Source organism: Pelophylax lessonae, assembly GCF_965119305.1.
Source record: "Pelophylax lessonae genome assembly, chromosome: 1".
Classification (NCBI taxonomy): Eukaryota; Metazoa; Chordata; class Amphibia; order Anura; family Ranidae; genus Pelophylax; species Pelophylax lessonae.
Window position 1 is genome coordinate 886,753,900 of NC_138768.1, and position 20,868 is coordinate 886,774,767.

At 45.0% G+C, this 20,868-nt stretch overlaps 1 protein-coding gene across 1 annotated transcript in view; it reads right to left on the reverse strand.

Annotated features, from left to right (window-relative positions):
• Window positions 1-230: 230 nt before the first annotated feature.
• The window catches only part of LOC309550724 (cytosolic phospholipase A2 gamma-like), a gene marked incomplete at its 3' end in the record, with an annotated part of 188,761 nt that continues 168,123 nt past the window's right edge, over window positions 231-20,868 (reverse strand). Inside the window, exons 13-14 of the mRNA XM_082251061.1 lie at window positions 18,100-18,271; window positions 231-415 (exon numbers count right to left, since the gene is read on the reverse strand). Coding sequence (XP_082107187.1) covers window positions 231-415; window positions 18,100-18,271 — 357 coding nt within the window. The remainder of the gene's footprint in view (window positions 416-18,099; window positions 18,272-20,868) is intronic.

Genomic DNA, 20,868 nt, shown 5'->3' on the forward strand with positions numbered 1-20,868 from the left:
GGGAACTGAGGAGCAGCCCGAAGAGGAATCCACGCAAGGGTTTAGGGGAACACCGCCCACTATCAATTGGCCCTCAGCAAACTCAAGGAGTTTGTCAAGACTGTGGCTGAAAAAGAGGTCCTGGTGAAAATAAGGCAGCTAAGGTCACATTAACATCGCCAATCCTATAAACATTTTACCACTCATCATATTTTATCCAAGCTGCCGAAATATTTATTCGTCCTTGCCCATTATATCTGTGACATTTCTCTCTTGTTACACCTCCAAACACATTGTTGTATTTTGTCTTGGATGTTTTCCAGGTTGCTCTTCACATTTTTCTTAGCGATGCCTAGCAGTTCATTCATCATAGATTCATCATAGGAATGAACACGTGTGGCATACTTCTTGCTTAATTCCAGTATTTTTTCGGCATCTGAAAGAAACATGTGTTTTGGATTGTATAATTCAATTATAATAATGAGACTTACTTATTAATGTTATCATTTAGATTTGGCTTGTTTGTTTCTTACACACCTGCAAAGTATACATTTCTAAGCTTTAGTTCAGTTCATGTCTGTGCTGAAAATTCCAAGGAACCCCCCTGACCTCATTGACGAAAATATATCTTGAGAAATGAGAACTTGCTTTTTTCCCATATCCGGGTGAAACTGGAAAACAATATCTGTTTAAAAGGAATGTATTGTCCCTTTGACCTCCGATCTATGCTGGAGGGGATATGGACAGAGAGGAATGTTCCTTCATATATGGTGGGACTGCCCTTTAATTCAACACCTTTGGTGCATGGTTAGCAAATATGTTTGGGAAGGCCTCAGCTTGGATCTTCCTGATTCACCAAAACACGACCTACTCCACATCCCCCCCATGCCTATATCTCGCCAGGGCTTTTTTTCAGCGGGAACACGGGGGAACGCAGTTCTGGCACCTCCAGCACCTCCAGCACTGAATGCATGTAATGACAAGGGGTTCTGGGGTATGCTGCAGGGTCTATTGTTGCTGGTGGGGGATCTATTGTTGCTGAAGGTGGGTCTTATGTTGCTGTGGGGTCAGTTGTTGCTAGGAGGAATCTACTGTTGAGGTAGGGGTCTATTGTTGCTAGGGGTCTACTGATGCTCGCCATGAGAATATTTGTTGTTGCTGCTTGGGGTCTATTGTTGCTGGGGGGGTGTTAGTATATTGTTGCAAGTGGTCCATTGTTGCTGGGGGGATCTATTTTTGATGGGGGGTCTATTGTTGCTTGCTGCCGGGGATCTATTTTACTGCTTTTCTTGTTATCATTGACAAATTCCATACAAATTACCTAGCACCACAAATGTTTGTATTCTCTAAAAGAGGCGGTATTGAAAGGTGAGTAGGGGCTGGAACCAAGGGACGGTGTTTGGAGGTGGGTAGGGGGTGGAGAGGAGACAAGGGGTATATCTGAAAGGGAGAGTTACATAGTTACATAGTAGGTGAGGTTGAATAAAGACAATAGTCCATCCAGTTCCCCCCTGTGTAGGTGTGTGTGGCCGTAATCATCTCACATACCCCTGAATGTTCTGATCCTTGAGATTTACATCTAAGAGTCTTTTGAAAGCCACCATACGTCCCGCAGAAACCACCTCTTGTGGTAGAGAATTCCACAATCTTGTAGCCCAACAGTAAAGAACCCCCCACGTTGCCTGAGGTTAAAACGCTTCTCCTCTAATCGCATTGTATGCCCCGAGTCCTCATGCAATCCTTTCGACTGAATAGCTTTTTTTTCTAAGCTGAGATCACCATTGAGATATTTATAAATTGCTATCATGTCCCCCCTCAGGCGTCTCTTCTCCAGGGAGAATAAATCAAGCGATTGCAGACGCTCTTCATAATTAAGGTCTTCCAATCCCCTAATCAGTTTAGTTGCCCTCCTCTGGACTCTCTCCAGCTCCAACACATCACTCCTGAGGACTGGCGACCAGAACTGGACAGAATACTCCAGATGCGGTTGGACCAGAGTTTTATAAAGTGGAAGGATTATAGACTTATCTCTGGAATACATCCCTTTCTTTATGCATGCTAATATTCTACTGGCTTTGGCAGCTGCCGCTTGACATTGCATGCTATTGCCTAATCTATCATCTACCAAGACTCCCAGATCTTTCTCTATTTTTGATTCCCCTAAGGGTTCCCCCCTTAACGTGTATTGTGTTTTTATGTTTTTAGTCCCCAAGTGCAAAACCTTACACTTCTCCACATTAAAACTCATTTGCCATGTCGTTGCCCACACCGTTATTTTGTCCAGGTCATTCTGTAGGATATTTGCTTCATGCTGTGCAGTTATTGCCCTGCCCAATTTTGTGTCATCTGCAAAAACTGATAACGAACTACTGATCCCGTCCTCAATGCTGTTTATGAATAAATTGAACAAGGTTGGTCCCAGGACTGAGCCTTGGGGCACCCCGCTTACTACCTCAGACCAGTCTGAGTAGGCGCTGTTTATTACTACCCTTTTTCTGAGAAAAAAAGCCCTGTATCTCGCTATAAACAAATTGTTCTCTCTCACCTCCTTAATGCTGCTTGGCTCCTTATACCAGTCCACTGGAAAAGCTCACGCATTTCAAGCAAAATGGGATGGATTGAGAAGGTGAAGGAGATCACGGAAGCGGAGGAATGGTTTGCCACTTGCAGGGGTACTCGAGAAAAATGTGACTCCCCCTGGGCACTCTGGAGAGACCACGTCTCAGGAACATCTCCAGTCTCTTCCAGCTTGGACATTGCCTTGCTTGCCCTGGCTGACCCCACATTTAAACAACTGGTCCTAGCGAACCAAAATCCTGCAGGTGACAACTCTTCAATCACAGTATCTAATGGGGTAACGAATCAGATGTGAACTTCAAGTTCTGGTTGTGTGAACAACAGTTTATCTTTATAATAGTTTAAGGACATCAGTACTCTGTTTATTCCGTGAGTCTTATGTCAAAGATGGCGCCCAATGTTAATAAGGTCCTCCTACCCTCTACCCATGGGGAGAGTGGTTATGTCCACAGGGACTGACTGTCCGGGACATAGGTGAACCTCCATATGTTTTCTAGTGTGGATTTAACTCATCGTCTTTATTAGTTTCATCTGAATGACAAATGATGACTCGTGTTTTCCTTTTTTTTTATTGTCTAAATTGATAAATAAAAATTATATATATATATAAAAGAAAAAAAAATGTATTGTGGGCTTATTCATGTTTTTCAAGGCACTGTAAATCATTTAACCACATCCCGCCCGCCCTATAGCAGATTGACGGCGGGATTGTGGTTGTATTATCCTGACCGGAGCGCGCAGAGCGGCGATCGGTGAGGTATCAGTCTGACTCCCTGCATCTCCGATCTCGTGGGCTCTATTACCATGTGACCAGCCGTGTCCAATCACAGCTGGTCACATAGTAAACAGGAAGAGCCGTTGATCGGCTTTCCTTAGTTCGTGCCTGACAGGCACGAGTAAAGGAGCGCCGATCGGCAGCTCCCCTGACAGTGGGGGGGGTCGGCACTGGTAATCAGATCATTGATTACCAGTGCAGACCCTCGGGGGGGGGGGGGGGTGCCACTAGAAGCACCAGGGATGCTCACCCATGACCCCAGGGATGCCTACCTATGACCCCAGGGATGCCCACTATGGCAATTAGGGGTCAGGGAGTCCCCCATCGCCCTCCCCATCAGTGCTGCCTGCCAGTGCCCTCCCTATCAGTGCTGCCCACCAGTGCCCATCATTGCCACCTATCAGTGTCGCCCACCAGTGCCCATTTTTGCCTATCAGTGCCCATTGGTGCCCATCAGTGCTGCCCCGTCAGTGCAGATCAGTGCCACCTATCAGTGCCCATCAGTGCCCACCAGTGCCGCCTATCAGTGCCCATTAGTGCCCATCAGTGCTGCCCCGTCAGTGCCGCCTATCAGTGCCCATCAGTGCCCACCAGTGCCGCCTATCAGTGCCCATTAGTGCCCATCAATGCCACCTATCAGTGCCCATCAATGCCGCATATCAGTGACCAGCAGTGCCACCTATCAGTGCCCACCAATGCTGCATTTCAGTGCTACCTATCAGTGCCATATATCAGTGCCTATCACTACCACCCCATCAGTGCCACCCCATCAGTGCCACCCCATCAGTGCCTGTCAGTGCAGTCTCATTAGTGCAGGAAAAAACTTATTTATTTACAAAATTGTATAACATAAACAAAAATTTTTTTTTTCAAACTTTTCGGTATTTTTTTATTTGTTTAGCAAAAATGAAAAACCCAGAGGTGATCAAATACCACCAAAAGAAAGCTCTATTTGTGGGGGGAAAATGACATAAATTTGGTGTAGGTACAGTGTTGCATGACCGCGCAATTGTCATTCAAAATACAACAGCGCTAAAAGTGGAAAATTGGCCTGGGCAGGAAGGGGGTGAAAGTGCCCGGTATTGAAGTGGTTAATATAAAAAGTATTCACACCCCTTGAAATTTTCCACATTTTCTCATGTTACAACCAAAAAATGTAAATGTATTTTATTGGGATTTTATGTGATAGACCGACACAAAGTGGCACAAAATTGTGAAGTGGAAGGAAAATGATAAATGGTTTTTCAAATTTTTTTTCAAATCTGTGAAAAGTGTGGCGGACATTTTTATTCAGCCCCCCCCCCCCCTATTTACTCTGATGCCCCTAACTAAAATCTAGTGGAACCAATTTCCGGCAGAAGTCATCTAATTAGTAAATAGAGTCCTCCTGGGTGTCATTTAATCTCAGTATAAATTAGGGCTGCGCATCTTCACTTACCTCACGATTCGATTCCATTACAATTTTTAAGGCTACGATTCGATTCTGCGATGCATCACGATTACTGCCCACAATGTGCCCATGGTTTTCATTAAAAAATTCAAGCAGTCAGAAATTGAAAAACTATTTTTATTTTCATCTGCTCTTAAAGTGGTAGCATACCGTTTTTTTTCACTTTTACCTACAGGTAAGCCTATAATAATGCTTACCTGTAGATACAAATAATATCTCCTAAAGCGGCACGGTTTAGGAGATATTTGCACTGCATGCAGCCGATCACGCGAGCGGCGCATGTGCTCTGAAGGTCCGGAGGACCTTCAGCTTCCCTTGCCGGGAGCTTGCCGGAAAATGACTCCTGCGCGCATGCGCGGGAGTGACGTCATCGCGGCTCCAGCCAATCACAGCGCTGGAGCCGCCGAACCCGGAAGAGACGCCTTGGGATCATGTCAGCACCCGCAGCGGTGTCCGGGGGTCCGTGTCAGGACTTTGTTTTAAGGTAAGTAATTCATAATGAGCTAGTATGCAAAGCATACTAGCTCATTAGGCCTTTGTCTTGCAGGTTTTTTATTTTTTTTTATTTTATTTTTATTTTATTTAAACCGCTTTTAAAAAAGGTCACTTCCCTGCATATTGCAAAGTCTGAACATCAAACATCAGTCTGTGCTAAGTTAATGGAGCAATTTACTTCAGAGGCTCTCAAAGTGACATACAATCTGTGCGCATGCATATCAGTGATGAGCAAAACCATAAATCATACAAAAAAAGTATCAATTCATTCTGGGTGTGCTCCCGCTGTAGACCTCAAGGGTGAGTGCCACATCCCGAATTAACTTGAAGAAAATTGTGGGATCCCCTAGGGGTGGGACTTTATAGGCACATCAAGAAGTTGAATACAACCTATGTTGATGATTAAATTTGCATAAATTTTATTGGCATATGCAAAAAAACACAAGAATTTCAAAAAGACTTAAAAGTTTGGCAAGCTGATATAAATATGCAAAAGTGAACTCAACCATCCAACCCAGACAATGTCCGACGTTTCGAGGTATAACACCTCTTCTTCAGGGATTGTGCTGGAGGGTTTTGTTCTGTAAGTGTTGAGAAAGCATATATATCACATAAAGTATATCAAGGTACATATTACATCAATACATCTTTTTTGTGAATGTACAAGACATCATTAATTATATAAAGAATGAGACACACTTATATGGTTGATTCGCATATGAGCATATACAGAAGTTTGCCACTTTAAAAACAAGGAAAATGTTGACACCCACAGAGCGCTGTATATTTTGAAAGATGAGATGTATAAGGGTATAAATCCCAAGACAAAAGAGGGAATAAAAAGGCAGGTGGACTGTGCGTCTCAAAAACACTTATCACAGCTGGAGTCCAATGTTCTTGGCAGATCAGGTGGAGGTCAATCAACTATGACTGCAAAAAGATATAAAATGTGTATGATCAATACACTGTGCTTGTATATTAGATGTCCAGACACAAAGGCTGGGCATATATAGGTTTGAAAATTGGGGACCAGTACATGTATCAAGTCTGATAAACAGTTTTTTTTTTTAAAAAAAAGGGGAATTTTTGTTTTAAATTGCACAAGAGAAAACAAGTAAAAAACAAAAGACAAAAAGGTAGTATAAAAAGAAAAAACGTTAATAGTAGAGGGCAAGAGAACTGCTAATAGCCATATCTATAGTAATAGTTGGCTGGATTAGTCAAAGGATGGTTAACATGTACTGGGGCCAAGATTCAGGCAGTTTCCTAAGAGTGAGGTAATAGCTTCACAGAGTGCCTACCTGGATAAATAAAGCCTCAAAGGACAAGGTGTAATGGACTTCCCTCTCCCAGCGGTGGATATCACAAATGACCATCGCTGGGAGCTATGTATTTAAGGAGTGCACAACAGGTGAAGGCAAATCAATGTGATTGCCTACCACCTGTCACCAGCTGAGGGCTCCCTGGGAGGCGCTCGCCAAGCCAGTTCCCCCGAACACTCGGGCGCACGCAGAGCGTGCGTCATCACGGAGGGGGGGCGTGGCTGGCAGGGCACATCCCACCGGCACGGAAATGACACCGCCGCTGCGTGATGACGCAAGCGGCGGCGGCAGCCGGAAGCGCGGTGGACACCATAAGGTGTTAGCAGTAAAAACCTGCGCTGCCAGATAGTGGGATCCCGGATTGGATCCCGCTACCGTGCCGGGCTGGACAGGTGGAAAGAGGCGCACAAAGGCACAACCTGTCACAGAGCTAAAAAAACAAATAAGAGCGCATCGCATCCGTAGAGGATGCAACGCGTAAAAAGATCCATAAATCAAAAAATGGGAGAAGCATGAACTGGAAAAAAAAAAAATTAAATTTCAAAGTGCTCTTCCAGAAAGAGGCCAAAAACAGTTCCATCGGGTACTCCTGATGACCCAGTACTTGACACATTAATATCCCTTCTTGAGGAAAATGAGGACTTGATTGACCGGGTGGACCTCCCCTCCCTTTTAGCGGGTGTCCAGTCAACACAATCTCAGCCTTCTCTTCCTCATTTAAAAGTAAAGAAAAAATCTGACAAATGCCCACCCATTCAAAACACCAATATTAATGCTTTCCTCAAGATGGTCTCCAAAGATGTAGAAAAACTTAAAACGAAGACATTGATTGAATCCAACATCACCCTCCAACAAAGACAGGCTGTTAACACCTTAGCCAATAACCACTCAATTGTTATAAAGCCAGCGGATAAAGGAGGCAACATTGTCCTTATGGACAGCACACAGTACATTAACATGTGCCTTAAAATTCTCAAGAATTCTGAATGGTATAGGCCTATCACTAAAGACATCATACACAAATACAATCTACAATTCTATGAATTGGTAGATATGGCATATTTGAACAACATTATAACTAAGGATACATGGGATTATGTCCGTACAGCTTTCCCTGTAATCCCCACGTTTTATGCCCTCCCAAAAGTCCATAAGGACCCTAAACATCCTCCCGGAAGACCTATTATATCCGATTGCGGTTCAATCACTGACAACGCCAGTAAGATTATTGATATGTTTTTGAAACCCTTTGTTGTACAACTACCTTCGTACACACGAGATACAATTCATTTCTTGCAAAGAATTGGTGATCTTGCAATTCCTTCTGATTGCCTTTTGGTGGCGATTGACGTAGAGGCCTTGTATAGCTCGATCCCCCATCCCAGGGGCATCGCAGCTATACGCCATACGATCAATGTTCAGGACGGTCTTGACCCGTATAGCGAGTTTATTCTATCTCTTCTCGACCATATCCTGACCCACAACGTCTTTTCATTCCAAAACTCCCACTACCTCCAGGTGCAGGGCGTAGCGATGGGGACATGTTGTGCCCCATCCTACGCCAATCTGTACCTGGGGGAGTGGGAGCAGACGTTTCTTTCTGACGAAACCCTCACCATCTACACAGATTGTATCCGAACTTGGATTAGATATATAGACGACATATTCTTAGTCTGGGATGGTCCTCGGGACCTCCTAGACAGGTGCATGGAGAGATTGAACAAAAATGACTTCAACTTGAATTTCACCATGCATGCTGATTATGACAAGATCACCTTTTTGGATGTGGAGATATTTCGGGGCGAGGATGGCGTTCTCCGTAGTGGCCTTTACCGTAAGCCCACCGCAGGGAACGCCATCCTCCATGCCACCAGCTTCCATCCCCAGCCCCTAATACGCTCTATCCCTGTGGGCCAATACCTGCGCCTACGTCGCAACTGTACTGATCTTGACACCTTTAAAAAAGCTGCCAATGGTCTACGAGACAGGCTATTATTAAGGGGCTATTCTAACAAACTTTTAAAGTCAGCCTATAAAAAAGCCCTAACAAGTGATAGAAAGGAACTCCTTGTTCCAAAAACACGCAAAACTGACAACGTTCTGAGGGTAATTACAGGTTATTCTCAGCAACACCAAGACCTTCGCAAAATCGTGACCAAATATTGGCACATATTGGCCCTAGATCCTTCCCTAGGCCCACACCTTCCTTAGCTGCCACAATTTACATATAGGCGGGCTCCAGCCCTCAGAGACAAACTAATTCAGAGCGAATTTAGGGAACAGTCAGAATCCAATCTATGCAAATATAAGGGTACATTTATGTGCGGTTCCTGTCACTATTGTAAATATATGTACACCTACTAGGATCCTATTCTACCAAATGGTACCAAGTTTAAGGCAAAACATTTCGTAAATTGCCGTACTATTGGAATTGTTTATCTCTTATTATGTGATTGCAAGTGCTTCTATGTTGGTAAGACGAAGCTCGAGTTTTGGAGACGGATATACCAGCATATAAGAAGCATGCGCAAATGTGATCCCGACCTACCTCTGGGACGCCATGTGTCCTCAGTACACTCGGGAAAATTTCCCAGAGTAAAATTCCTTGCCCTTGATCAGGTCCACCCCAGCTCCAGGGGGGGGAGACTGGAACAAGCGTCTCCTACAACTGGAGCTGAGGTGGATCTATTTCTTGACGGCAACGGAACCCCCAGGCTTGAATGAGTTAGTCTCGTTCAGACCATTCCTGGAGGGCTTTAACTCTGGAGGTATGGAGAAATAGGAATAAAACACTCCTCTTAGCCTTGTTATCCTTATGGGTGTTTTGTGACAACTTGTTTGACATCAATGTCCTTTTACAAATTTCAAAATCATTCAGCTGTTGTCTTCTGCTGGCCATTCCCTTATATGCCAGCTTCCTTCTCTTTTCCTTTTTATATGTCTGTAACATTTATTTTGTGTAAAAAAACAGGGATGTGTTTCACCCACACAGGCTCAAAATGTATGCAAATTAATACACTCCTTAGCATTTAGACAGTTATTTCTGTCTTCAGTTTTCTCATAAAACAAATCATATTTTTTTCCCCAGTTCATGCTTCTCCCATTTTTTGATTTATGGATCTTTTTACGTGTTGCATCCTCTATGGATGCGATGCGCTCTTATTTGTTTTTTTAGCTCTGTGACAGGTTGTGCCTTTGTGCGCCTCTTTCCACCTGTCCAGCCCGGCACGGTAGCGGGATCCAATCCGGGATCCCACTATCTGGCAGCGCAGGTTTTTACTGCTGACACCTTATGGTGTCCACCGCGCTTCCGGCTGCCGCTCGCGGTGTCATTTCCATGCCGGTGGGATGTGCCCTGCCGGCCACGCCCCCCTCCGTGATGACGCACGCTCTGCGTGCGCCCGAGCGTTCGGGGGACTGGCTCGGCGAGCGCCTCCCAGGGAGCCCTCAGCTGGTGACAGGTGGTAGGCAATCACATTGATTTGCCTTCACCTGTTGTGCACTCCTTAAATACATAGCTCCCAGCGATGGTCATTTGTGATATCCACCGCTGGGAGAGGGAAGTCCATTACACCTTGTCCTTTGAGGCTTTATTTATCCAGGTAGGCACTCTGTGAAGCTATTACCTCACTCTTAGGAAACTGCCTGAATCTTGGCCCCAGTACATGTTAACCATCCTTTGACTAATCCAGCCAACTATTACTATAGATATGGCTATTAGCAGTTCTCTTGCCCTCTACTATTAACGGTTTTTCTTTTTATACTACCTTTTTGTCTTTTGTTTTTTACTTGTTTTCTCTTGTGCAATTTAAAACAAAAATTCCCCTTTTTTTAAAAAAAAAAACTGTTTATCAGACTTGATACATGTACTCAGGGCTTTTTTTCTCAGAGAATAGGTGCAGGAACTCCCCCCTTCTGAGTCACTTCTTGTCTCCGCCCCTACCCACCTCCGAGCACCATCCCTTAGTACCACCCCCTACCAACCTCCCAGCACTGCCTCATTTAGAGAATACAAAGCCAAGTATCATTATGTCGTGCTAATTAATTTGTATGGAATTTGGTAGTGATAACAAGAAAAGCAGTAAAATAGATCCCCTGCTGCCAGCAACAATATAAACCCCCAACAACAATAAATTCCCCCAGCAATAAAGACCTCCCCAGCAACTTTGGACCCCTGCAACAAAATATCACTCCAGCAACAATTGACTCCCAGCAGCAAGAACAGATCTCCCAGCAGCCAGCATCAATAGACTCTCCAGCAGCCAGGAACAATAGACCCCTCCCTCAACAGTAGATCCCTTGCAACAACAATTGACCCCACCAGCAACAATAGGCCACCACACAAAACGGAATTCTCTCCAGCAACAATAGATCCCCCAACAGCCAGCATCAGTAGACCTTCCATCACACTCCACCCCAGCACCCCTTGCCATTACATACATTCAGTGCTGGAGGTGCCGGAACTGCGTTCCCCCGCGTTCCTGCTGAAAAAATGCCCTGCATGTACTGGTCCCCAATTTTCAAACCTATATATGCCCAGCCTTTGTGTCTGGACATCTAATATACAAGCACAGTGTATTGATCATACACATTTTATATCTTTTTTTGCAGTCATAGTTGATTGGCCTCCACCTGATCTGCCAAGAACATTGGACTGTGATAAGTGTTTTTGAGACGCACAGTCCACCTGCCTTTTTATTCCCTCTTTTGTCTTGGGATTTATACCCTTATACATCTCATCTTTCAAAATATACAGCGCTCTGTGGGTGTCAACATTTTCCTTGTTTTTAAAGTGGCAAACTTCTGTATATGCTCATATGCGAATCAACCATGTAAGTGTGTCTCATTCTTTATATAATTAATGTCTTGTACATTCACAAAAAAACATGTATTGATGTAATATGTACCTTGATATACTTTATGTGATATATATGCTTTCTCAACACTTACAGAACAAAACCCTCCAGCACAATCCCTGAAGAAGAGGTGTTATACCTCGAAACGTCGGACATTGTCTGGGTTGGATGGTTGAGTTCACTTTTGCATATTTATATCAGCTTGCCAAACTTTTAAGTCTTTTTGAAATTCTTGTGTTTTTTGTATATGCCAATAAAATTTATGCAAATTTAATCATCAACATAGGTTGTATTCAACTTCTTGATGTGCCTATAAAGTCCCACCCCTAGGGGATCCCACAATTTTCTTCAAAAAAAGTATCAATAAAGGATTTGTGAATCTATCACTAAGACATAAACCATAATCATAGAAATAACAATAAAAGAGATTATAATATACCACATATCCTTCTTTAGAGCAGAGTCCCCATAGATTCTCCTTTAGGGAAGGGTCCCCATAGAATCTAAAATGACCCTTTTCTAAAAGGGGATCTATGGGGACGCTGCTCTAAAGGGGGATCTATGGGGACCCTGCTCTAAAGGAGATCTATGGGAGCCTGGGCCTGCCCTAAAGGGGATCCAGGGGAACGGAGCTCTAAAGGGGGATCTATGGAGACCCTGCTCTAAAGGGGGATCTATGGAATAGATCCCAATTAGTGCAGGGTCACCATAGATCCTCCTTTAGAGCAGGCCAGCGTCCCCAGAGATCCCCCTTTAGTAGAGCAGGTCCCCTCATAGATCCCCCTTTAGAGCAGGCCACATAGGGTCCTCCATATATTCCCTTTAGAGCAGGCAAGGCACTAGGCAGGGTCCCCCACTTCTCCTTTAATGACCCATTCCAATTTTAAAGTCTGGAATCGCTGTTATAGGAGGACACTCACAATGCAGAATGAATGAAGAGTTGACTTACTCACGTGACGTCTCTTATGAGAACTCGGGCAGGCTGGGGCATGCTGCGCACTGCCGAGACCGATCATGGCAGGCACGGGCATCAGGTTAGAAGAGGAACTTGTAAGTTCCCACCGTTCTCCTTCTCCAAGTCCTCCACTCTGAAGGACTCAGGGCCTGGGGGCGGGGCAACCAATGCGCAAGGCACAACGTGAGCACTAGTGCACCTGAGTGGCTGGGACGCTGGCACGGTCCTACCAACCAGCGGGCAGCGGCGTGGGAGGTGGAAGTCAGCTGTGACTGTCACTGACTGCACCACCACCGCGGACCCTGCAAGAACCGCTCACGGACACCAGTGTCCATGTACGGACACCTTGATGATCCCTGCCACAGACAAATTTTAAAGAGCCATCACTGTGCGGAGAGGGAGGGGTGGCGCTTCATGACATCATTAGCACATTGATTAAGCCGGTCGCAAGCATCGATGCAGAATCGCGGGTGGCTGAATCGTGATGCATCGATCTATGTTTAAATTCAACACCCCTAGTATAAATATAGCTGTTCTGTGAAGCCCTCAGAGGTTTGTTAGAGAACCTTAGTGAAGAAACAGCATCAAGAAGGCCAAGGAACACACCAGACAGGTCAGGGATAAAGTTGTGGAGAAGGTTAAAGCAGGGTTAGGTTATAAAATATATCTCAAGCTTTTAACATCTCACAGAGCGCTGCTCAATCCATCATGGGAAAATGGAAAGAGTATGGCACAACTGCAACCCTACCAAGACATGGCCGTCCACCTAAACTGACCAGCCGGGCAAGGAGAGCATTCATCAGAGAAGCAGCCAAGAGGTCCATGGTAACTCTGGAGGAGCTGTAGAGATCCACAGCTCAGGTGGGAGAATCTGTCCACAGGACAACTATTAGTCATGCACTCCACAAATCTGCCCTTTATGGAGTGAGATGAAGAAAGCCATTGGTGAAAGAAAGCCATAAGAAGTCCTGTTTGCAGTTTGGAAAAAGCCATGTGGGGGACAGAGAAAACATGTGGAAGAAGGTGCTCTGCTCAGAAGAGACCAAAATTAACTTGTTGGTCTAAAAGCAAAATGCTATGTGTGGTGGCAAACTAACACTGAAGACACCATCCCCACTGTGAAACATGGTGGTGGCAGCATCATATTGTGGGGATGCTTTTCTTCAGCGGGGACAGGGAAGCTGGTCAGAGTTGATGGGAAGATGGGTGGAGCCAAATACAGGGCAATCTTAGAAGAAAACCTGTTAAAGTCTGCAAAAGACTTGAGACTGGGGTGGAGGTTCACCTTCCAGCAGGACAACGACCCGAAACATTCAGCCAGAGCTACAATGGAATGGTTTACATCAAAGCATATTCATGTGTTAGAATGGCCCAGTCACAGTCCAGACCTAAATCACATTGAGAATCTGTGGCAAGACTTGAAAATTGCTGTTCACAGACGCTCTCCATCCAATCTGACAGAGCTTGAGATATTTTGCAAAGAAGAATGGGCAAAAATGTCCTCTCTAGATGTGCAAAGCTGGTAGAGACATCCCCAAAAAGACTTGCAGCTGTAATTGCAGGGAAAGGCGGTTCTACAAAGTATTGACTCCGGGGGGGGGGGGGTGAATACAAATGCCCCCCACACTTTTCACAGATTTAGTTGTAAAAAATTTAGGAAATAATTTATCATTTTTCCTTCCACTTCATAATTATGTTTCACTTTGTGTCGGTCTATCACATAAAATCCCAATAAAATACATTTACGTTTTTGGTTGTAACATGACAAAATGTGGAAAATCTCAAGGCGTATGAATACATTTTCAAGGCACTGTATATGAATAATATCAAATCATATATCCATCCAGCAGGTGACGCTTATGGTCTGTTTTCACAAGTTTTCCTTTTGCGGTTTGCTTTTTTGTTGTAAAAAGCCTGTTGTTTACAGAGCTCAGTAGCTCAGTAGGATAGCTAAAGAGTATTTAAATTCTGGATAGGAAAGATAAAGACTGAAACTCCCTGAGGTTTTTTTTTTACATTAAATAACACATTATGGGATTTCCCTTCACTTTCTGTCCCACAGACACAGCAGAAATTGAGAAGAAATCTCTCCAAAATGAGGGAAATGCCCTTTAAGGCTATGCTTAGATGTGCGGTAAGATTGCCTCACCTCTGAATAGAGGGTTGTTTTTCAGAGGCATTTTACAGGTGGTGTAGAAGGCAATATGATGCCTCCTCACTGCCTGGTTTAACCCCATAAATGCCAAACCAATGCACCACAACTGCGTGCATCACTTGAACGGGTCATGCATTACCGCTGCCGTGATCTAAAGAAGTGGTAGTTTTGAATGTGGGCATGAAGCAACCACAAGATGTGAACACCCCCACCTGCTGCCTTTGTATTTTAAGGGGGGGGGCAGCTGGAGCTGCTAAAAACACGGCTCAGCTGCATGTTTATTACACCCTTCAACCACAAGTGTAAATGATCTCTTAGGCCAAGGGGTCTTCAAACTGTGGCCCTCCAGATGTTCAGGAACTACAATTCCCATCATGCCTAGTCATGTCTGTGAATGTCAGAGTTTTACAATGCCTCATGGGATGCGTAGTTCCGCACCAGCTGGAGAGCCGTAGTTTGAGGATCCCTGCCTTAGATGGTTGTCACAGAAACAAGTGTCCCCAATGGATGACTCTGTTCCTGCTCTGATGGCAACTCCAAATTTTGGATTTTGCCATTCCTCACATCACTGGGATTAACAGAGACAGTCAATCTTCCCAACCTGACAGAAGAAACCATGAACCCCTACATCCAAAACCTAAAAAAATACATTTAGGCTTCAGATACACTTTAAGCTGAAATTTAGACACCCAAGAGATTGAAATCTTACTTATAACACAAAGAATAGTAAAAAAAAAAAATCCAGAAAACTTCAGAATAACATTTTAATATTGGATTAATATTGGATTAAGGTAAAAGCAACTAATTTAAAAAAAATTTAATTGACCAAAAAAAAAGTATAACTTTCAATGAAAGCCCTCTTAATTTACAGTATATTCCTCTACTTAGTGTGCTCAGGCAGTGGTGAGGTGGGTGACACGTACTTACTGTACTCCTCAGATACACAACAGCTGGTAATTCACCTCTTCTACAGCAGAGAAGGCAAGAAGACCATGGCAGGACCCTATAGCCAATACCATGAATACAAGGAATCACCCCTAATGTTTGGGCACACTATGTTCCACCTCTGGGAAATGGGTGTGAAGCCCCCCAACATAGATAATGGTTTGAAAATAGTTCTGGATCTACAGGAAGGGGTGGCAAAGACCATAGACCCTTCTATGACAGGATAGGAGTCCCAGTGTTTAGGGCAGCAAAGTCAGGATTTAGAGATAAAATGTTAAGGGTCCAGTGGGAACCCCATTAAAGAATCAGAAGGTTCAGCCCTGGCTGCCGGTGCTGATGTCATGGGAAGAACTTGATCAGAAAATGGCAGATATGCCAGTGCCCAAGATGGCTGTGCTAACGCAATGGGTTCGCAATGGCAGATATGCAGATATGCCAGTGCCCAAGATGGCGGTGCTAACACAATAGGTTCGCAATGGCACATTGGCAAACGCAATGACGCAATGGCGCATAGGCTTTCTAATTAGCGCCAATTATCAGCATCCACTGCCTATATAAACTCAGCACTGGCTATCATTCATTTCTGGATTATCTTCAGCTAATACCTGATCTCCTTGTGCCTTGAAACTTGAGCTTGATTACCCGTTACCGACCCGGCTATCCTTGACCTGCTCTGGCTCATCTCCTGGCTCTGAACCCGGCTAGCCCTACGGACTTTCTTCTGCCTGCTCCTGATTGTCTTCTTGTGTTTGACCCCGGCTTGACCCCGACTACTCTACCTGCCTCCGTTTCTGATTGACCACCTGTGTTTAAACCCTCGACCTGGCTACTGACCTTGATTGCACTAACCTGCCTGCACTTCCAGTGATCCAGTGACTGTGACCATCTTATCCGCTATGGATCCTATTCCTGAAGCTGCTACACCTGCAGGCAACCCGTGCACCTTTGGGCACAGCACCCTCTGTCACCATCTCCAGGGGTGCTCTGCACTCAGGCGCAAGGGGAGCCCTCTCGTCACCTCAGCCTCCAACCAAGTTCGTGACTGCTGACCTGGGGACTGATATCAGGGAAAGAACCTAGATGCGACAATCTCAGGATCTGAGCAGAAAGATATATCAAATGTAGCTTCAGATACCTGAGTGATGAACATTATCTAAACCAATTTACTGTCATGGAACGTGTGCGGGGGGGGGGGGGGGGTCATTTAAGATGCTGCTTCCTTTTTGTGTACTTAACTGGAATTTATAAAATATTTTAATAAGTAGACAATTGGGGCTGGTTAATGTAGAGATGCCAAAGAAAGGTCTCCCCTCTGCCCCACCCCCCCCCATACCTACCTTCTCCGATGTCTGCATCCTGATTAGTGCAAATTTTGTGCAGGACAGCCATATCATACCATAGACATGAATGGGAGTTACCCGTAGAGCAAGATAAGTGTCCCATTCAAATCTTTGGGACATTAGCAGGTGCTGGTAGCCCAACACCAGATTTTTCCTGGCCGGGATGCAGACATCAATGAGGACACAACCATTGGAGGAGTAAGTACAAAACTGCAAGGGGGTGGGGGAACCATCTGTGTGTGTTCAGGGGCTAGAGAGGGGTTAGCATTTTCTGATTAGACAAGGTGGTGAGATGGAGTAGCGATATCACTTTCTGCACCTTGTCCAATCAGAACAGAACTTTGTCCAATCAGCACAAGGTGTAGAAAGTGATGTCGCTTCCCTACCTCTTCATCTTGTCCAATCAGAGAATGCTTTGCATTTATTGAGAAAATACAAAGTGTTCACTGAATGGCTCTGATGCCAATTGGTTAAACTTCTATGTTCAGAAGTAGAGATCACTGGGGTAGTATCAGTGTAGTAGTGGTGTCTACGTCAGTGATTTTCATCTTTTATGGGGGTCCCATAGGTATGGTATATACATAATAATTACATTGGTCCAGCATGTGGAATCTCCCAGGTAGGGCACATAGATTTATATATTGGTCCAAGCTGGTCCTGTCATGGTCTTACCTTCCTGCTGTTCTCCTTCGTTTGACATGTGCTGGCGGCCATCTTGGTTTCTGGGTTTCTTGTAGCCTCCCACCCTGCGGCTCCTCCTTCCCACTGGGAGGAGCTGGATGCCTAGCTCATATATATAGGAGGTCTGTGGCTTCAGTTCCCTGCTTGGTCCTCCTGTGTTCACATGCTTCTAAGACTGCTGCTACTTCTGGTTCCTGATCCTGGCTTCGTCTGACTACCCTGCTGGTTCCTGATCCTGGCTTCGTCTGACTACCCTGCTGGTTCCTGATCCTGGCTTCGTCTGACTACCCTGCTGGTTTCTGACCCCTGGCTTCGCAAAGACTCTGCATCGGTTTCGCCATCCGTTTGGACTTTTGCTTTATAGCTTGTTTTTCAATAAAGCTTTCTTATTTTCACTTATCTGTTGTTGTACGTCTGGTTCATGGTTCCGTGACAGGTCCAAAGTAACTATGTAACAACATCCATACCTGGAATTCATCTTTAAGTCTTAACCAAGCTCACAATACAGAGAGAGTGAGACAACTCAATGACCACACAAGCCGTAATACAGGACTTCTCTGTAAACTCACCTCCACAAGTCTGGGCATTGAAGAGAGGAAAGTGCATCACATCGGGCGTCTCCTTCCCATCTCCTTCATAGATGTAGCAGCTTTTTGTAGGAGGATCCTCATAACTTTCTTTAGTGTTTTTTGGAAAGGGAATTTTGTACTCCTCACAGTATTCAACTGTTTTTTTCACCGTCTAGTTAAAGAAATACATTAATTTAAAATATGACCATTGTACTCCAATATAGTACTATTTAATGTATATTGAGAAGCTGGTATTATAAGGAAGGCAGGATTTTTAGCAGCAGAAGGAAACGAGTAAACGGGCATACGCAGCACCAGAAGTACAACGGTGGGAAGCTAAATGTTCATATTCGCACATACAATAATTAACTATGTGGTTATGAGTAAGCGATCTTCTGAATCGTGAAACGCGTTAACCTGTCCCATGTCCTTGTGATGCACTGTATGTATTTATCTTTTATGGGCAATTAAAGCACTTCTATTTCATCATACTCCTGAGTGCGGTCAACTTTCCTTTTGATTGCTAGGAGGTGTCTGTCCTGTGAGTTCTGATGGCCCCAGGCAGAGGAGAGACTAGAGGAAGATTGCTGAATTGATATTGCATGTTCTTTCACCTGTAGCTACTGCGGACCATCCCCTACATATAATTGACTGTGTATGTCAAGTGACTCCGGAATGTACAGTATGTCCTTGTGATGTGACTGTCTTGCTATTTATTGCATGGACATTCTTTCTTCGAGATATAAAGGTCTATGGCCGGGGATGTTGTGAGGAGACCTATGGCAAAGAGCAGGGTAGGGGATCTTGTGAGGAGACCTATGGCGAAGAGCAGGGTAGGGGATCTTGTGAGGAAACCTATGGCGAAGAGCAGGGTAGGGGATCTTGTGAGGAGACCTATGGCGAAGAGCAGGGTAGGGGATCTTGTGAGGAGACCTATGGCGAAGAGCAGGGTAGGGGATCTTGTAAGGAGACCTATGGCGAAGAGCAGGGTAGGGGATCTTGTGAGGAGACCTATAACGAAGAGCAGGGTAAATAGGAGGGAAATGGCGGACTCAGCAAGTGGGATTGTGTTCTAGCAGAGCTGAATTCGGGGATAGGGCCTTGTTTTTGGGCGCCAAAATCAACCAACCATGAAGCCCTTCTTACATTTGCCATCAGCACCCCCCACAGTTGGTTCAGAGCTCCAGGGATTTCAGATCCCTTCTTTTCTTCCTCTTCTCTGTGCAACTCTTCTAGGATGGACCATATCAATTCTGATAGGTCAGCGCTGTCATAATGAATCAATCTGGTATGACTGCAGGGATGCTGACAGCCCACAACCCCGGAGGTGAGTCAAATTTGGGCTCAAAAAATTCCCCAATACTTGGGGTCTAAAATCCACAGAAAGGCCCCCAAGCAAGCTGCAACAAGGCCTGTGCTTGTAATTCACACTTAGAAAAAAAAATATTTGTAGGTCCAGTTCACTTCTCTTTGTTAACATCACATTATTATCAATCAAGTCCTGATAAAGGGGGCATTCTTGGACCTCGGAAACACAGTGGGTAGTTTTTGGATTGTCCTTGTCAGGACCCAGTTCAGAACCTGAAAACTCTGCTGTATCTGGTGATGTCTCTTCTTGCTGACCTACCTAAGATGCTCAACGGCTTCCTGCCTGATCGTTTGGATAATTTTTCCTTGTGTCATGTTTCTCCTGAACTTTGAACTCTTTGCTCCTCCTATAAACTTCCTATTTGGGCCAAGCCTTTGAACTTCCTGTTTGCCAGATTATTGTGCACCCTCCAGCCAATATCTTGCTCTTTATACTCTTGCTGTCATCCTTATTTTCACTACCACTCGATACATACCTTACTGACAACGCTTCTGCTTGATCCCTACCTGCTATATCTGCTACTGGACCCTCCTGGTGGGGCGAACCCGAGGACCGCAACCTGGTACTAACACTCAAAAAACATTTCCTTCATCTACAGGCTGCTTATAGAAATCATGGGGCCCCGTACAGTCTACCTGATGGGGCCCCCTTCAGTGGACAGATCCCCCGCTGAAAAAGTGGATCGCACTCCGAATAAAAGCCTTGATAACAAGCAGCAACACAGGCAGCTTAAGATCATCAACATTATAACACACAGTGTCAGGGAAGAAGAAGTAAGCCCAGGCACATAGTTATGAGTAGACGGAGAGTGTCTGTTAGCCAATGGAGAAAGTCTATTAGCCAAACCCATGGACAGAGAATTCCTGTTCACATGACTCGTGAATGCGCGCATGTGCATACGTGTGTGCGCACCAGTGTTCACGCCCATCAGTGTTCACGTCCACAACAAAGGGGCACCAAATGGGCTATATAAACACCTCTGCTGCGCTAGGACCTTGCCTTATGGTCTACAACATTCTGCTAACTGTTCCTGGTTTTTAAACTCTGTTGCAAACCTGATCCATCTGATGATGCTTGCACTCTGCCTGAACAAACCCCCTGGCTTGCTCTTAGACAACATCTTTGCTTTATCCCCCTGTCCACCTGTTGCCATTGCCAACTCCAGCCTGAACCTGACTACTCTGCTGCCTTCTGCTCTGTTCCTGACGTTCCTGCTAGTTGCCGACCCAACTTGCCTGACCCTGCTGTGTAACCGGCCATCCTTACATCTGCTGTCTGCTTCCTGCCAGCCTGCCAAGTGTCTGCAGCCTGTGACCTGCCTGCCAGCCTGCTAAGCATCTGCTGCCTGAGACATGCCAATCTGCCAAGTGTCTGCAGCCTGTGACCTGCCTACCAGCCTG